This window comes from Bombus pascuorum, chromosome 1 (genome assembly GCF_905332965.1).
Source record: "Bombus pascuorum chromosome 1, iyBomPasc1.1, whole genome shotgun sequence".
Lineage (NCBI taxonomy): Eukaryota > Metazoa > Arthropoda > Insecta > Hymenoptera > Apidae > Bombus > Bombus pascuorum.
This window is the reverse complement of record NC_083488.1, coordinates 9638327-9656975: the sequence shown is the minus strand read 5'-3', so window position 1 is coordinate 9656975 and position 18649 is coordinate 9638327. Positions and strand designations below refer to the sequence as shown.

Below are 18649 nucleotides of genomic sequence, written 5' to 3'. Positions count from 1 at the left end.
GTAATTATATTTAGGACGCAAAAATATGTTCTGATTTTGTCTAACGTATTAATTCTCAAATATTTTTATATTTTTCGCGATTTCATCTATTTAATGATATTTCTAAACTGAAATTGGAATTCAGTTTATCATACTATACACTTAAGATAATTTTAACTTCTATTTTTATAATTTGAAAAATAAAATCGCATTCGATAACAGCAATAATTTAGATAGGTATTCAGATTTGTTAAGATATTTTACTTAAAAAATAAGCAATACATATATATATATATATATATATATATAGCATGTAAATTCTGTTTGTAAAAATGAAGTTATATTTGTTATATTCCTTAAAACATGTATTGCTAAATATGCCTGTTTATGATGAACCATAAATATTACAATCGTTTCGTTATATAGTTACTCTCTTTAATTTCTCTTTTAATTTTCCTTCATCTTTTGTAATGAAATTTTTATTGAAAACGCATAACGTGAAATTTATTTACTCAGTACCTGTGATAAGTTATCTATTATTTTATTACATAGTATAGATAATTGAAATAAGATGTCTTTTGTATATTCATCATTTGCAAAATTTTATTTCCTCTAAAAATATTGTTATTACATATAAAATCTATATAAAAATATATATGTATTTTTATAACAGAATAAAAATATTAATATAATTATAACAAAAGTATTACACAGCATACAATTACAAAAATTCCTTAGGAATTGATAATAATTTGTTACATACACATGTTTATATTGTAACAAAATCATAAATTATATACTACAATTCTATGAGAAAGTTACATATCTTAAAGATTATATACTGTCAATTTCTATACTATAATGTTAAATATATACAATTTACGGGATATTCACATCGGAACATGTAAAATTCTCACACAATTTACATAAAAAATAAAAGCGTGATTGAATTATAAATCATTTAGTTTCTTGAATACATAATCCATTTCAGGTCTATTTTGTGCCATACGATTAGTACACCACTTTCCCAAAATTATTAGGTTGTTGTAAACCTGTTTGTCTTTCTCACCTGCTTTTTTATCTATTAGCAAAGGAAGATCTTTGTCTTCCCAATTGTCAATAAAATCTTTTAAAAACCTATTGCCCAACCTAGATTTATCATAAGCTGGTAAACCAGTAGCTAGTTCAAACAAAACTATACCATAACTGTATGTATCGACTTTCGTAGATAATTTTCGTCCATGTAAAAATTCTTCTGGGAGATATGGTCTAGTGCCGTGAATTTTGCTTACCTGAAATGAAAATAATAATAAAACAAATAATAATGATAATAAATAACAAGGTATTTCATACATTTTTTCAACAATATTATCATTAGAACAGAACTTACTTCCATAGAATCTCTTTCAGGACCCTCTCTCGCTAAACCAAAATCACCAATTCTAGGTTCCAAATTTTTATCAAGCAAAATATTAGCACTCTTTATATCACCATGTATCAAGGGCTTTTCTCCGACTGTGTGCAAATATTGTAAACCACATGCAGTTCCTTTAGCTATTTCATGACGCTGGATCCAAGATAATGGCTGACTTTTCTGTTTTAACAATAACCGGTCTTCTAAAGATCCATTTTTCATAAGTTGATAAACAATACAAGGTAGTTTGCCATCTAAACTATACGCATACAGTGGTAATATATTTTCATGCCTACAAGAATTTAAAATTTTAATTTCTCTAAAAGACTGTTGAAGTTGAAGTAGATGACTTTCATCAGAATCTGTCCCTCTTTTTTCTATTTTCTTAATAGCTACAGCTGTATTTTTCCATGTGCCTATATAACAAAGATATAATAGTTTATTTAGATGAAATTAATATATATATATAAGAAATTTATTGCTTTTATCCTGATTACCTCTATACACAGTCCCAAAGCCACCTCTCCCTAATATATTATATAAATTCCATTCATTGGTAGCTATACTTAGTTCGTTATAAGGAACATGAGGTATAGCTGCTTCTGCTGAGAAAACGATAGCATCATTATCTTTTTTTCCACTAGTTGGAGTACGTTGTAAAGAACCTAGTGCAGGATTTCCTGCTGCTAGAGAAGCAACAAGTAAGTTATTAGAATTACTTCGAACAACTCCAATATGCAAGGCTTGCATAGGTCGATTTAAAATTTTATGGGATTCCTCCCTGGTATTTTTCTCTACAATAATCTTTGGCACATTTGGTTCTGGTGGTGCAATTTGATTAAAATTCTGTGTTCCAATTTTTAAATCTTTTGTGTTTTTATTTGAGCGTTTCTCAAGTATTCTATGGAGATTTCCTTCTCCATTATAAAGTAATTTATGAAATTTCTCTTCGACAAATGGTTTCAGTGGTACCATAGATTGATAATGCTGCATTCTAGATAACAGCACAAACAATTCCAATATTGTATGATTATAGTGACCCCACATTGTTAGTAATTCATCTGTTGGATTTTTTTCTTTTCGCAAACTCTGTATTGTCAATACATCATATTTCATCCATGTTCCTAAATGAATTCCCATTTAATGTTAAACTTTTTACTAGAACCTTTTATGAAGTATTGCTAAATTATACTAAATACAATTTTAATTATTAGAATTATATTATTGGAACTTACCAGCAAGTTCTTCCCACTTATCATTTTGATTAAGTATTTTACAAATCTCCGATCGTGCAAAAAATGGCAATTGATAAATATATTTGATATTATCCGTACAGTCTGATGTAGCCATAGTTAGGCTCACATACATATACTAATCTAAACCAGTTACCAGTTTGGACACTCCTATACAAAAAATTGTCAAAAACATAAAGTAAGCATCTGTCAAATGAAGACAAAAAAGATCAATATGGCGACAACACCGGATATCGTTCTGCGTATGGTCGTAAATGCTTTAGAAACTGGCCGCTGGTCATAGCGCTGCAAAGGATTTGTTAGACTTTTACATTTAACGCCACCTCCGCCATCCTTATCACCGAAAGTAAAGAATGTAAATCAAACTATTGCTCATAAATTTTTTCAGTGTATTTAGAATAAATTTCATGTGATACAGAAGAATGTTTAAAACAAATGTTGATTTATATAATAGGGTAGAGTTCAGCTGCAAAATCGATCATATTGCAAGTTGCAGACACAAATGGCGCTGCATGACAAAATCTAACAAATCGATTGAAGTGCCTTACATCAGAAACATTTTCCGATGCGTAAGATTATCTCAAGTCCTTATCTCTCGACTGGAATTTCCAGATCTGTGCCTAACTGTGATCTAATTCGACGAGACCTATCTATATGATAAAAAAGGAAATGAGAGTACTTGCGCCCATGTTCTAAGTGTGCCACAATACAGGTGCTCCATCATACGGATAAATGCTGAACTTCCGCGCTAGCATATACAAGAACCTATAAAATTAGGGATTTTTAGGGAATCTGCTCTGTTTGGTTCCATGCTAGCATATGCATTACCGAATAAATACATATCAATTATTATTATAGTATTAGTATTGAAAACTATAAATTCTTTTATTCATTCTACTATTTTACTATTTTATATTGTTATTTTATATAGTATTATATATTATACACATTCTATTATTTTAATATGTATTTATATATTAATAGGTATTAATAAAAAACGAATAACACGAATTAGCTTTTAAACACACAATTCTCATTTTACTTTATTAGTTAATAAACAACAAGTTCAGTTTTAACATATGTTGCTATGCTAGGAATATTTTTACTTGTTATTATTTAATTCTTTCTTTAATAAAGATAACTTGGTCAAAGCTTCATCTCTCCATGCACGTCTTTCTTGAAGCTTTTCTAGCGGACACATCTCATTTAATTCATTGCTAATCTTTTCTGCCATCTCACCTTCAAATTTTGGAACTGGACCGAATGTCATACTTACATCATAAATTGAATTTTTGTACGTTTCACAGTACTTTTTCATGCCTGAAATGAAGTGATTTATTGCATTACTTATTGCCACTAAAATTACAACCAGCTTTCAATTTATGCAGCACTTCTTGTACGCACTGAATTATGTTTTTGTTTACATGGTACTTTCATACAGTGTCCTTGTCACTTTACGAGGTATCTATTTTTATTATATTGGCAGATTTCATTTACGCGATTTTTATCCGCGAAAAAAATTGCATGAGGGACTAGATCAAGGGATAGCTTTGCTGCTAAATTTGTTTCACAAAAATTAATTACAAAATTAATTTTGTTTGCTGAATAATAAAAAATTTTACCTTCAGCATTTAAATGTGCTGCTTCGAAAGCACCGAGAAATGCATATCGCATTCCAAGCCCTTCGCTCATGACTGCGTCCATATCTTTTGCACTTAAAACTCCATCAGCTACTAGTCTCCACGCTTCATTCAAAATTGCATATCTAACCGAATATTTTTGATAAATATATAAAGATTAATAATAAGTTGATATATTATAAAAAAGTACATACTGTATTCGGTTAAGTGCAAAACCATCAATTTCTCTAGAAAATACAACAGGCGTTTGGCCTATTTCAGTCATAATAGCTTTTGTTTGTACTGGTATCTCAGCACGCGTCCAAGGAGCTGGCACAATTTCTACAAGTGGCACATAGTATGGAGGATTTACCTATATTTGGAACAATATATATCTTTAGTTATTGTAGGAAATGTATTTAGATAAATATTATACATATTTTTTTTATTTCATATATATATAATAGAAAAGCATACGTACTGGATGTGATACAATAATTTGTTCACGATGTTTTAACTTTTCACTAAATAAGGATGGACGGAAGGTAGACGTTGAAGAAGATAAAATTACTTTATTATCAACTAAGTTGTCAAGCTCGTTGTAAACCTTAAGTTTTAATGGTAAATTTTCGGGAATGCATTCTTGTATAAATTTAGCTCCTTTTACAACTTCCGTTAAGTTAGACGATCCTGTTAATAATTAATTAAATTAATCTCAATAAAAGGTTGCAGTTATATTTATTCGAATATCAATTCTATGAATATATATATATATATATATATATATATATATATGTCGGGTCGTCCTTGGAAGGCGGGGCATGTAATGAATCTTGCTGTGAATTGGTCATCGTTAAACATTCCAAAAGAAAGGCTCTGATGTCCTTTCATCTCCGACATATATATATTACCCAGAAACATAAGTGCGAACCTTTAATTAATTTAATTTGCTGATCCGCAGTAAGTGAACCTCTCAAAAGACCGCTACTTTCAAGACGCTTCAATTGCTGGTGAATATCTTCGAGAGCACGATTGATTTGTTCTTTTACAATGTCATAAATAATTACTTCGTATCCTACACTAGCAAAAAGCATCGCCCAACTGCGACCGATTAGACCGCTAAAATAAATAGTTTAAGAAAATTCAGTATTCCCAATATTAATATATTTTCTAATCTTATAATTTGTTATTTTTCATTGTGTTATTTAAGTGAAATATTATATATGCAGCTATATATTGTTATATCGAGAAGCGTATATAATTCTCTACTGTTTATCATTAAATTCTTATACTATTATCTTATCAAAGAAGATTTAATTCAGAGCATCAGCACTGTGATTTCTAAATTGTTTATGAAATATAATTTAAAAATATTTTGTAGATAAATGCAATCTTCTAATTTCTTGTATAAACAACTATTATTACCAATATAGTTTTGTATATTCGTTAAAAAGATTTTGTACTTATATATTTTTAATTAATAAGTTATAGATGATGGACCAGTTAAATGGGATCATCTACCGTCTGCAGTCGCAGCGATCAAATTTTATTGCCTCGTCTTGTTGGACAGACTATAAATATCTGCATTATTTGTTGTCGTATAAAAAAACTTCTCACAAGAAAGTTGTGCTGTTTCAAGGAGCGCATGTAATACTGAAAATAGTTTTTTGTGATTATTCTTTTAACAATATATTTACTTTTGGATATTCTTGCAAAACGTAAAAAACAAGTTCACGACCTACAGAATCATATCCTTCGGATTATGTATTTTTGAGATATTTGTTTCTGATTATGTGACATTTCAATTTGCATAGCACATATTTGTCACACATTCGCATCAAAACGTATGCATTAATTATCATTAGAAAATACTTTCAGAATTCATTGATATTTCGACTACAAATGTTCCGAAATAAGAAAAATGAGAAATAACCATCAATTAATGATTTGCTGCTATGGCAACTGGAATTTTTTAAGCATTTCTTCGTGCATATTTTCTAATTCTTGTGGATTATGGATGCACCTGCAGTTATAGTTCTTTCCTTCATGTTCTCTGATCTTCGTTTATCGCGATAGATTAAATGTTTTTATTTAACCTATAGATAAAAGCGTATTGCGTAACCCGAGATATTGCGTAAAATTTTAATAGATTTAAACACAAGTATCTCAAAATTGAATGATCGAAATGCTATGATTCTATAATTTTGTTTAAATTATTGTTTGAAATTAAATTTGTTTTTTCACATTCTATAAAGATATCCAGAAATAAGTATAGGATTATCAACAAAAAATATCGGTGACCTTAAGATCTCGTAAAAAATAATCACTAAAAAACTATTTCTAGTAATTACAAGCGCTTTTTAAAAAATGCAACTTTCTTCTGAGAAGTTTTTTTATGTGATAACAAATAAGACATATATTTAGGTGCTCTCATTTACCTGATCCACCCTGTATACATCATATTAAATACAAAAAATATTAAATATATAATATTATAAAACGGATTAGGATGATATATTTTCTATGAAATATTGTGATGAAATTTGTATTTAAATAATTACTAATTGCAAATTATTTTATTATATTAAAACCAAGTTATATGGAATATAATTGTGTATAAATAACTATATTATTCATTTGTTATTAATAAAGCTAAATATGTGTAATAAATAATTAATATTATTAATTACATTCTATTTATCTATTTGTTTTTATTACCTGCCAATTATACCAATTTTTTCGCCCTTGAGAGACATCGTTTCTGAATTACTTTAAAGTATTTACAAACTTTACTCTATGAAATACGTACTTGAAGTGTACTAATGCCTTGTCTGACACTATATGAACATGCCTTTCTAATTCATACATATACATACATACGCATGCATTTACAAGATATCCCCACCACTGATATTTGTCAATTTTATGAAATATAGTTTCGAGTACATATGATTACGTTTTTACAGGAGCGGCTAATATCATGTGAGAATTTTGTATGTATATATATATACGAAATTGAATAAAGAAGAAAAAAACACAATCATTTTCCATAATTAGTAAACAAATACAAAATATTAAAAATTTCTAATATTACTTATAAAAATCGTATAAAACTATAATATAAAGTGGGGTTTTTTAACTACTTGTTACAGCCCTTTCTTACGGAAAATCCATTTCTAAAGAATGATTGGTTATTTAACGGGGAAAAACCTACATTAGCATCAAGGTTATATTGGGATATACAATTGAGATAAGAAATATTCACGTTCGGTGAGTACGTGAGTATCTAGAAAGGTGTATCGATCTATTAAATCTTCTGTTATTTTTTTAAACTTTTTTATATAGTTGTGTATTGTCCAATATAAATATCGTTATATTTATAAATATTATATTTGAAGTAGTGAATATTTATTTAGTTCTGTGATAATTTTCTAATAACGCATAATGCCTGAAGTTTACGAGAATTATACAGTTCCAGTTACCGAAAATCTGGATTTTTATTCTTATGAATGTGGTAATTGTTAATTTACTTTTAATTTCAGTACTTTAAAGAAATGTTCAATGTGAATTTACATAATAGATTATTTGATATATATCTGTATATATTTCATAGAAATATTCATTTACATATACATATATTATTCTCTTTAAGATTTACAAGCAATGAACAATCAAGGTATTTATAGTCCATTGAGTGGATCTCAAGCGACAGCGAGTGTCAATTCACCTATGTCTACTACATTGTCACCATTACAGGGCAATGAATTTTTAACATTAAATGATACAACAGGTACAATATTTTTTATGATATATGATTTCGTTCTTTTGCATAAAGATATTGGAAAATATATCATTGCTTTGTTTAAGTTATTGGAGAGCCATCTATAACAATCTTGCAACAACCTACAGAAAAATTTAGATTTCGATACAAATCAGAAATGGTAGGAACACATGGAAGTTTAGTGGGATCAAATAGTGCTACTAATCGTCACAAGAACGCACCAACAGTACAAGTATATATCTGTCATTCTATTTTTATAATGTTTATCTGATATTGATAAAAAAGATCAGACATTATGAGTTTTTAAATTATTTAAATAATAAATAAATAACACTAATACTTCATTTAGTTAAATAATTTCCTGGAGTCTGCAATAATACGGTGTACACTTGTTACATCTGACGAAGGAAGTCACAGAATTCCTCATGCTCATAAATTAATTCGTAGAGATGGTGGTCACGATTATGATGATCCACATCATATCACAGTATCTTCTGAAATTGGATATACTGCAATGTATGTTATATAATATATTATATATTACATGTGTTACATACTATATTTTTTGTAAATTTTATATTATATATTAAAATCTGATATGTCATTACTATTTCGTATTATACATCACTAGTATTATATGATATCTAGATTCCATGGAATGGCAATTATACACACAGGAAGAAGGCATATTAGAGATGAACTTATAAAAAAGATGCAAGCCGAAGCTTTAGAGAAAAAGAAACTTGAAAATATGAAAGCAATTCTTAGTACTAGAGAGGAAGCACAAGTATATTATTTTAATATCTTATCATTTATATTAACTATATTAATATATATGTATACTGTATAGTATACTCTTCCATATTTTTTCTAAGCTTTTAATTAAGTGTACATTTTACTTTAAAGATTAAAGTTGATGCTGAAAATTATCAAAAATATATGAATTTGAATAGTGTTGCACTGTGCTTTCAAGCATTTATCTTAGATGATCATGGAATTATGAGGCCAATAACAGAACCTGTATATTCACATGCTATTAATAATCTTAGTAAGTGAAAAATAATAGAATATTTAAAAATACATCTTATAGAAGCAAAATAATTGAAAAAATATCTATAATTTGATAGAAAGTGCATTAACTGGAGAACTTAAAATATGCAGAATTGATAAACACACTAGTAGTGTTGAGGGATCAGAAGAAGTATTCATACTAGTAGAAAAAGTAGGAAAAAGTAATTATTAAATTAGTTCATTGATTTACAAAATATAAAAAGCAGTAACGTAATTTTATACGAATACTTTTAATACAATATTTTTTGTTGTAGAAAATATTAAAATAAAATTTTTTGAATTAAATGAGGATGATTGTGAAATTTGGAGTGCATATGCACGTTTTTCAGAATTGGATGTGCATCATCAATATGCTATTGTATTTCGGTAAGTTGTGTATTAGGAACAGGCTACCTCAACTTTTGACATACAAATAAAATATGTAATAGCTTATATATATTTATTTATAGAACACCACCATATAAAGATCAAAATATCACAACGACAAAAGAAGTTTTCATACAGTTAGAACGGCCATCTGATGGAGCTTGTTCTGAACCAAAAAAATTTTATTACAAACCAAGTGATAGAATTATAGGTAATCAATAAATATTAGGAGTAAATAAATAAATATAATAAATATTAAATATTCGTGTTGAGTCAAGATCCTGAAAGTTGAAAATCACATAATTATGTCAGATATCTAAAGGTATCTTTGGGTTAAATTCAGGTTGGGAGGTAATCAAGTCGGATTGCAAGTACTTGAACATACATATGTGGTTACAAACTTACAAGATTTTGACATAAGTCGACGCAACTCTAATCGCACATTCAAAATGACAGTAATAAATGTTTAGGTAGGAAACGTCAACGAATATCTCATTCTGGAAGTTCAGAATTATCGTATATACTATCAAATCCCAATTGTATTGGAAATGAAAATACATCAGAACTCTTAAGTAATAACAGTCGAGAATTATCTAAAGAAATAACAAAATTATTATCTGAAGGTCCTCCAACACCAGTGTGCAAAGATTTTCTGAAAGATATGGATTTTGACAGTAACTAAGCAATCTCTTTTTCTTTCCTAAGATAAAATTTATTGAAAAATTTTAATTGCATCATTTTGTAGATTACTTAAAATACCTTGTTAATGGTGAAGAGAATATGTTAACCACTGATGGCCTATCAACTGTACAAGTATATATTTCTTCTATTTTCAATTTATATTAAGTCATCTGTAAGATATTTTTGAATTAATAAATAATGTGAATATTCTTTTATTAGCGCCAGGATGATGTAATGTTCGCTAAAAATATACTTATTGAAATTATGCAATGTATGAAAATGGATGTAAAAAATGTGAAAGAACATGTTCAAAAGTTACTCAGAGACCGATCAACATATGGGGATTCGCCGTTACATGCAGCACTTCGATATGAACAACGTGATATTATCAAATACTTGTTAATGTTATTATGTACTAGTAAGGATTGTAAGACGCTGGTTAATAGCCAAAATAGTTCTGGAAAAGTGAATATACTTTTTAAAATATTTATAAAATATTTACATTCATTTTAAATTGATTTTAATACTGCAAATTTGGATATTTATAAATGTACTGAATACAGTTTAATAGATATAATATCTTATTTTTAGACCCCATTGCATTATGCTGTTTTGCAAAACCAACCTGAAACTGCAAAAGCATTACTTATGATTGGAGCTGATCCAAATCGAACAGATGAGCATGGATTCTCTCCACTACATGCAGCTGTAAAAGGTATGTTAAATTATTAAGAAGTAAAATTGACATACAATTACATATATGAAATATATGTAAACTAAATTAATTCCTATTTCTTTATATCATAATTATTTGTCTCGTATTTCATAATTTCATAATTATTTATGATAGATAAAAATAGAATCTAATGCTTAAAAAATTCCAGAAAAGATTTTTAAAAAAATGTTAAAATACCTACAGTTAATAGTCATTTTAATGCACCTATATATTTTAGTCCCCGGTGCTGGGTTGTGTGTTGATGTGTTACTAGCTGAAAAAGGAATAGACATTGAAGCACACAATGATGCTGGATGGACGCCATTACATCTTGCAGCTGAAGCAGGATCATACGATGCAGTATGTTCACTTATTTGTGCCGGAGCAAATGTAAATAATACTGATATGTCTTATGGTCGAACAGCATTACATATAGCTGTTGAAGGTGGACATAAAAATGTAGTTGAATATTTACTCAAAAAGGCATGTTACTTATTATTTTAATATAAATACACAATTATTAATTATGATTATAATATATTTTTGATTTAAATATTTTTACTATTATAGACAAATATACTTGTGAATAAAAGAAACTTCAGTGGAAATACTGCTTTGCATACTGCAGTTGTACATACAGGAACACGAGCAAAAGAACTGTGTGCATTACTAATACAACATGGTGCAGATCCGCATATTCAAAATCATAATCGGAAGTCAGATGATGTACATTATTTTTTTCTGTAAAAATATTTTATTCTAATTTCGAATGCTTCAGATGATATATAATGTTCTTTATTTGATTTCTTCAATAGGTGGACGAAAATAACGAATTACATATTAATGTGAAAGTCGAAATAGATTCAGAAGACGAAAATGTAGAAGAAACTATTGGGCAGTCATCATTTGATTTAGCTATGAATAAACCAGACGTAATTATTATTTTATATATAATACATTTTTTAATTATTATTTTCACATGTATATATATATTAAAAATTTATTATCATGCGCAGTTATAGTAAGGTTTTTAATAAAAAATACATTTTTTATAAAGATTTTACAGCTTTTTAATGATCAACCTGGGGAAACCACAAGCGAAATGTGTTCAGTTACTACAAAGTTAGAATTAAAAGATGAAATTTTACAAACAAGTTGGTTAAATGATGAACACAAAAAAGAATTATCTGCCCTTTTAGACAAAACACAAGGATGGCAAAAACTTGCTAAACATTTAGGTGTTGAATACTTACTACAACCATTTCAATATAGTTCGACAAGTCCATCATTGATTCTCTTAAATTACATTGACGTAAGTTACATATTTTATTATTATGAGACTACTGAAATCTTGAATAAGAAATATACAAAATTTTTTAGGTAGAGGCATCCCTATCGCTGACAGATATACAAACAGTGTTACGAGAAATTGAAGAGGAAGAAGCAGCAGATTACATAAATGGAATTTCATCTACATGTTCATAAAATATCCATTTATTCCAAAAAATATTTTCCAAATAATAAAATGTACATATATCTTTTGTACATCACTATTATGTACTTTTTAATTTTATAACAGTTACATTTATTAAAATGTGATAAAAATATTTACAACATATATATATATATATAAACGAATATTAAGTATTTGAAGATTTAATTATATTTTACACTAACAGTTTAGACATATAAAAGTACTATGTATATCGAATTTTTTTATATTAAAATAATTTGTTGTACAAGTCTGTTAAATGTAATTCGTGATTTACTTTATTGTATCACAATACAGATAATATTGATACATAGTCGAACCAAACTTATGTATGATGTACTTCTTATCATTCCAACCTATAAATAAGATAATTAATTGTTTATATAGTTTAAAAATTTCGATTTCATAGGTCTCGAAAAATTTATTATGTTGCATCACTGAATGCCTTTTAAAGACATCCTGCATATCTACGTATTTACATTCAAGATAGAAGGAGCATCTTTATGATAAATAAAGCATGTATTCAATTGTGGAGCTTATAATGAACAGCTGTTGCGCATAGTATACTATTCATTCCCGCGTGAAAAATTTTGTAAGATTTTATATTAGATTATCGTTTCTTCAATTTTAATAATATTTATATCATAATAATCATAGTTGAATGTTAAAATGAATCATATTTACGAAAGACAGATCGTTTTTAATTTTATGAAAGGATAGTGTATTGATTTAAAAATATTAAAGTAAAAGCGTTATTTTTTAAAAATAATAGTTTATTAATTTGAAACAGAAGATGGATAAGTTAAGGAGAGCTTTAAGTGGTAATGATCAATGCGATGAAGAAAGTGGTATTATTACTCAGGTAATTAATGTCATATCAAAGTTATATAATTATTAATAATATTAGTTTTTTGGTATACATATAATTTTATTTTATTCATATGGAATTATTGTTATGAATGCATACAATTTTTAATGGAATACAGATGTGGATTTTTTGGTAAGCTTGTAGATTAAAACAGGATGCAAAGTTGTGTATATTTTTCAATATAACTGTATATATCAACACTTGAAGAATTTTTAAATTTAAGATAAATTGTATAAATTTTTATTTTTAGGTTATGGATCAATCTACGTTAAGTTGGTCTACTCGAATAAAAGGTTTTGCTATTTGCTTTATTGTTGGTATTCTCTGCTCCTTCCTTGGATCCTTTGCCTTATTTTTACACAAAGGACTCACAGTATTTGCTGTATTTTATACATTAGGCAATATCATCTCATTAGCAAGGTAGAATAATATATTGAAATTGAATATCATTAAACTTTTATTTAAGTATTTAAATGATACATTGTCTTTATAATCTGCTTCTTTACTTAACTACAATAAATAATTCAGTGAAATCATTAATATAACAAGAATTACAAAAATTATATTAGCATAGATTCAATATAATCATTTTCCTAATAATTCTTTATTTTATTATAATTACATATAATATTTGTTTTTAATGAAATTTATAGTTAAGTATAATCATACAATTCTAATAAAAGGAAAATATTTTTTATTTTATTCATAGCACATGCTTTTTGATGGGTCCATTCAATCAGTTTAAGAAGATGTTTGCACCAACAAGAGTTGTGGCAACTGTTTTAGTATTTATCGCAATTGTAATGACATTATTTGCAGCTTTGCATGTAAGTATAATATAATAAAGTTTGTTATACATGAATATTATTCCCTATATAAAATAACATTTAACTCAATTAATATGCATATTTTTAGCTAAAGAATCCTGGGTTGGCTCTTATGTTTATAATTATTCAATCATTAGCAATGACTTGGTATTCCTTATCTTATATACCCTATGCACGTGATGCTGTCAGAAAAACTTTGGAGTCATGTATCACATGAAAACGCCTGCAAAACGTACAATAATATCTCTAACTTAACAAAAATGTTCAAACTTATATACTGTCATTTTATATTATATAAATTATAAACTGAAATAAAAAATTAACTTAAGGCACAATGTAGTATTAACCAAATAGAAATTTTTACAATTAAAATATACATACCTGATAAGATGTTTTTGCATATATATTTAATATTGTAATATTAATATTTTATATAATATTTTATAATATTGTAAATAAAGGAAAGTAAAGGAACTACAAAGTTTATGTAAGATATGTAATATTATAATGTTATTTCTTTTGTAATGTTTATTACGTCTTATATTTATTAATTTTTGTACAGTGTATTAATAACTTTATATATTAAATGGAAATAAAATTATTTATTGCTCGTAGTATGAATTTCTTTATCTTTTTATCTATCTATTATCTTCTACATATAAGTATGTACGTCTGTAAATGTATATTTTGTGTAATACTGACTTAATCTGGTTTTAACTATTATTATAATTAAACTAAAATTATGTAATTATAATATATACATATTATAATTATGTAATAATAATGTAATTTTAAAAAATTCGCTTTCTAATTTTAATAGTAAACACTAGAAGGCAATGAAAAAACATAAATTTAAAATATTACTAAAATGTTCCGTTACGATTAATTTTTCAAGTACGATTTACATCTTCATTTTTTAAAAGTATCATGAAGATTAGTAAAAGATTATAAAAGTTAAATAGATTACTTTATTTTAATATTATAGATTAGTATGAAATTCATGAAGGTAAATGGTACTTTAATTAGTTTGTTTTCATTTAAAAATTAAACGTTGAATATTGAACAACCAATCACATCTCATCATAATTACAACCACCAATCATGATTCAATACGATATGTCGTCATACACGGATGGAAGTTCTAGTTGGTTGAAGGTATAAACAATAATTTCTTTTACGTCCTTCGATTAACAGCAACAGGTTCTAAGTACAAAGAAAATTCTTTAGCAGCCATTGTAGCTTTAACGCGCGGGTCGCGATCGGTTCATGAAGTGTTCGATAAACCATCTTTTATTCTGCATATCTTAATATTTATTGACATACTTTCAGTAAGTGAAATTTTTCAACTTTAACATATACTTAAAATTACACTGTAGATAGATGTCATATAACGTTGGAAAGAACTGAAAAAAGATAGTAAATAACCGTTAGGAAACATAGATTCAAAATATTTAGCGTAATATTTTAATGCGATTTGCAATATAATACAGTGCTCGCATTTATACTAGTCTATCTGACAGGATATCACGATCATTACATGCAATTACGCCGAAGTCATTACGTATATAATTAGTAGGTGGGAAAGAACAAACTTCATATTCTTATAATTATATATTGTAGAATTTTATTAAAAGTTACATCCTATTTTTTAATTGCATACGTTAGCGATTCATACTACTTATATTTTTACAGAAGAAAATTTAGATCTAATTTGCTTAAGATACGAAAATGCCTGCGCCAGAAGCTGATTGCCATAGTCGTAAAGCTAATTTTAAATTCAATTATAAACATGAAGTAAGTTAATCAATTATATATTTATAAAACATATAATTTATAAAAATATATAAAATATTATGTTACATTCTTTAATGAACAAATATATTCCATATATGTAAGAATGAATTTTTGAATTATTGTTTTATGCAATGTTGTACAAATTACTATTATAGGAAGCACGTAGAAGAAGAAATGAAATATCAGTGGAATTACGTAAAGCTAGGAAAGATGAACAGTTATTAAAACGACGAAATTTAAATATAGGCAAAGAATCACAAAGCTCTGTGAGTGAAAGTGATCATTCACTTCTTTCAACTATAGATGAAATTGTTAATGGCATGCAATCTTTGGATGAAACAATTCGACTTCAAGCAACGCAAACATGTAGAAAAATGTTAAGCCGGGAAAAAAGTCCACCTGTAGATAATATGATAGAGGGTGGAATTGTTCCACTATGTGTTGAATTTTTGGATTATCATCACAAGTATATATATATATATATATATAATAATTTTGTTTTAATCTTATTCAGTGTATATGTAGAGCATTATTTATATTAAATATTTGTAGCACTGCATTGCAATTTGAGGCAGCATGGGCTTTAACGAATGTAGCATCTGGTACATCAGAACAAACTTTTGCTGTTGTTAAACATGGTGCTATACCAAAATTGGTTGCATTACTTAAATCTGCATCACCTAATGTTGCTGAACAAGCAGTATGGGCACTTGGAAACATTGCTGGAGATGGAGCAATGGCTCGAGATCTTGTTCTTGGAGCTGATGCTATGCCACTTTTATTAGAGTTAATTAAGCCTGACACTTCTGTATGTACAATATAGATATTTATTTTAATGAAGATATAATAGTATTATTAAGCTTGTTATCATTACAGATAACATTTACACGTAACATTGTTTGGTCATTATCAAATTTGTGTCGTAATAAAAATCCTCCACCTCCATTTGATGTTGTGAGAACCGCTCTGCCAGTGCTAAATCGTTTACTTAGCAATAGTGACAAAGACATACTTGGTAAATTGATTATATTTATTTAACATTTGCTGCATTTTTAATTATAAATATAAATCTAAATCTAAATCTTGTAATTATAAACAAGTTTTTCACTATAGCTGATGCTTGCTGGGCTCTTTCATATCTAACTGATGGTCCTAACGATAAAATACAAGCAGTCGTTGATTGTGGGGTTATTCCAAAACTTGTACAATTACTCGGTTCAACTGAAGTGACAGTCTTAACACCAGCACTTCGGTCTGTTGGAAATATAGTTACAGGCAATGATGCGCAAACAGATGCGATAATACAAGCAGGTGGTTTACAATATTTGGGTTTATTGCTACAACATCATCGTCTCAATATTGTTAAAGAGGCAGCATGGACTATCAGTAACATTACTGCTGGAAACATGGAACAAATTCAAGAAGTTATAAATGCTGCATTGTTACCACCTTTGATACATGTTTTAGAGTGTGTAAGTAAATTATGTTTTTTAACTAATTAATTATTAAGAGTATTATAATGTATTTAATTATAACTAAATATTTTATTTTTTAGGGAGATTTTAAATCTCAAAAGGAAGCAGCATGGGCAGTAACAAATTTGACATCAGGTGGATCAGTACAACAATTAGCCCAATTAGTACAGTTGGGAGTGCTTGGGCCATTTTGCAATCTTTTGGAAGCTAAAGATTGGAAAACAATAATTGTTGTTCTTGATGGTTTAAGTAACATCTGCAGTGCAGCAGAAAAAATGGGAGAGGTTGATAGAGTAGCCATTTTGATAGAAGAAGTTGGAGGTTTGGATAAATTAGAAGCTTTACAGCATCATGAAGTAGAACAAGTATATCAAAAAGCTACTGCAATGATAGATACTTTCTTCTCAGAACCTGTAAGAAAATTTATAAAAAATTTAGTATTTAATTACCAATAACTATACTTGTATATCATATAAAAAGATTTTTTTATAGGAGGCACAAGAATCAACATTGGCAACATCTACAGTAACTGATGGTCAATTGGAATTTAAAACAACTGAAACTGCACAGAGCGGATTCAATTTTTAAAACCCCTTAATCAGTTTTACGTCATTTAATATACTAGTGTGTGTTTCAGTTCATTTTGTAAATAGTTTTACATCCTTTTGTCGTTGAAAATGAACATTAAAAACGAATTTTCTGTCTCTTTCACAATGCTTTATTGGACATCAATTTCCAATTAATGTTCCTCTCTATATATAACTTTCAAGTTACTTGTTTTTACTTTTCCTTTTAGTAGGGCTCGCTATTTATCATTCCTGGTATTAATTTCAGAATATTCTGTAATGTATGAATTATGTATTTTGCGATATTCTAAAATCATTTTAATGTTTTGTCTTTTTTTCAAATTTACAATACACATGTGTTGAAACATTAATTTTTGTATTTAATCATTGTTTAAATTTTATGTATGAATTATTTTCATGTTTTTTTATAATATATGTAATTGTCGTGATTTATTAAATTATGTGTCTATAAAATATTATGAACTACATTACTTATATACATTACAATTTATATGTATTTTTTAATAAAACTTTGATACAAAAGTTAACACGTATTGATAGTGTAGTTCTAAATAATCTTATATAATACAGTCATAAGCGTTGAACAAGTAGTTTATATATTCAGTGTCATAGTTCTAAATATTCAATAATAATTACAAGCTGATATAAAATTAACTTAAGTCAATACGATTTCTTGCTATAAATAAAGTCATGTATAATACATACTTAACCGTTTTAGGCTACAAAG

The 18649-nt window shown here is 27.5% G+C and overlaps 5 protein-coding genes across 7 annotated transcripts; 3 read left to right on the top strand and 2 right to left on the bottom strand.

The window, feature by feature from the left end:
• Positions 1-683: 683 nt before the first annotated feature.
• LOC132904565 (serine/threonine-protein kinase pelle) lies at positions 684-3367 on the bottom strand. The gene is made up of 4 exons (XM_060955191.1): positions 2629-3367; positions 1891-2517; positions 1370-1809; positions 684-1271 (listed from the first exon to the last, which is right to left on the bottom strand). Exons 1-4 carry the CDS (start codon positions 2759-2761, stop codon positions 930-932), a joined length of 1542 nt encoding a protein of 513 aa, XP_060811174.1. The 5' UTR covers positions 2762-3367; the 3' UTR covers positions 684-929.
• A 290-nt stretch (positions 3368-3657) lies between these two features.
• LOC132904573 (lambda-crystallin homolog) lies at positions 3658-7148 on the bottom strand. 2 transcript variants are annotated; one of them, XM_060955202.1, is made up of 6 exons: positions 7075-7148; positions 5197-5384; positions 4747-4955; positions 4481-4638; positions 4269-4411; positions 3658-3966 (listed from the first exon to the last, which is right to left on the bottom strand). In XM_060955202.1, the coding sequence occupies exons 1-6, from the start codon at positions 7137-7139 to the stop codon at positions 3749-3751; spliced, it is 981 nt and encodes a 326-aa protein (XP_060811185.1). In that variant the 5' UTR covers positions 7140-7148; the 3' UTR covers positions 3658-3748. The 2 variants fall into 2 exon arrangements, with proteins under 2 accessions (XP_060811185.1, XP_060811187.1); XM_060955204.1 differs by having other exon boundaries at positions 6984-7141.
• A 92-nt stretch (positions 7149-7240) lies between these two features.
• On the top strand, positions 7241-12424 carry LOC132904510 (nuclear factor NF-kappa-B p105 subunit). 2 transcript variants are annotated; one of them, XM_060955085.1, is made up of 19 exons: positions 7241-7258; positions 7418-7535; positions 7918-8055; positions 8133-8278; positions 8396-8562; positions 8695-8833; positions 8953-9094; positions 9174-9278; positions 9372-9483; positions 9567-9694; positions 9954-10157; positions 10229-10296; positions 10384-10629; positions 10756-10879; positions 11118-11362; positions 11450-11605; positions 11695-11811; positions 11937-12191; positions 12260-12424. In XM_060955085.1, the coding sequence occupies exons 3-19, from the start codon at positions 7929-7931 to the stop codon at positions 12362-12364; spliced, it is 2586 nt and encodes an 861-aa protein (XP_060811068.1). In that variant the 5' UTR covers positions 7241-7258; positions 7418-7535; positions 7918-7928; the 3' UTR covers positions 12365-12424. The 2 variants fall into 2 exon arrangements, with proteins under 2 accessions (XP_060811068.1, XP_060811061.1); XM_060955078.1 differs by lacking the exon at positions 7241-7258 and having other exon boundaries at positions 7418-7779.
• Positions 12425-12915: 491 nt separating this feature from the next.
• LOC132904595 (vesicle transport protein SFT2B) lies at positions 12916-14395 on the top strand. Its single transcript, XM_060955232.1, has 4 exons — positions 12916-13233; positions 13490-13659; positions 13949-14066; positions 14155-14395. Exons 1-4 carry the CDS (start codon positions 13165-13167, stop codon positions 14281-14283), a joined length of 486 nt encoding a protein of 161 aa, XP_060811215.1. The 5' UTR covers positions 12916-13164; the 3' UTR covers positions 14284-14395.
• An 848-nt stretch (positions 14396-15243) lies between these two features.
• On the top strand, positions 15244-18030 carry LOC132904557 (importin subunit alpha). Its single transcript, XM_060955179.1, has 8 exons — positions 15244-15394; positions 15759-15860; positions 16016-16326; positions 16413-16668; positions 16737-16875; positions 16974-17332; positions 17416-17748; positions 17828-18030. The coding sequence occupies exons 2-8, from the start codon at positions 15795-15797 to the stop codon at positions 17921-17923; spliced, it is 1560 nt and encodes a 519-aa protein (XP_060811162.1). The 5' UTR covers positions 15244-15394; positions 15759-15794; the 3' UTR covers positions 17924-18030.
• The last annotated feature ends 619 nt before the right edge of the window (positions 18031-18649 follow it).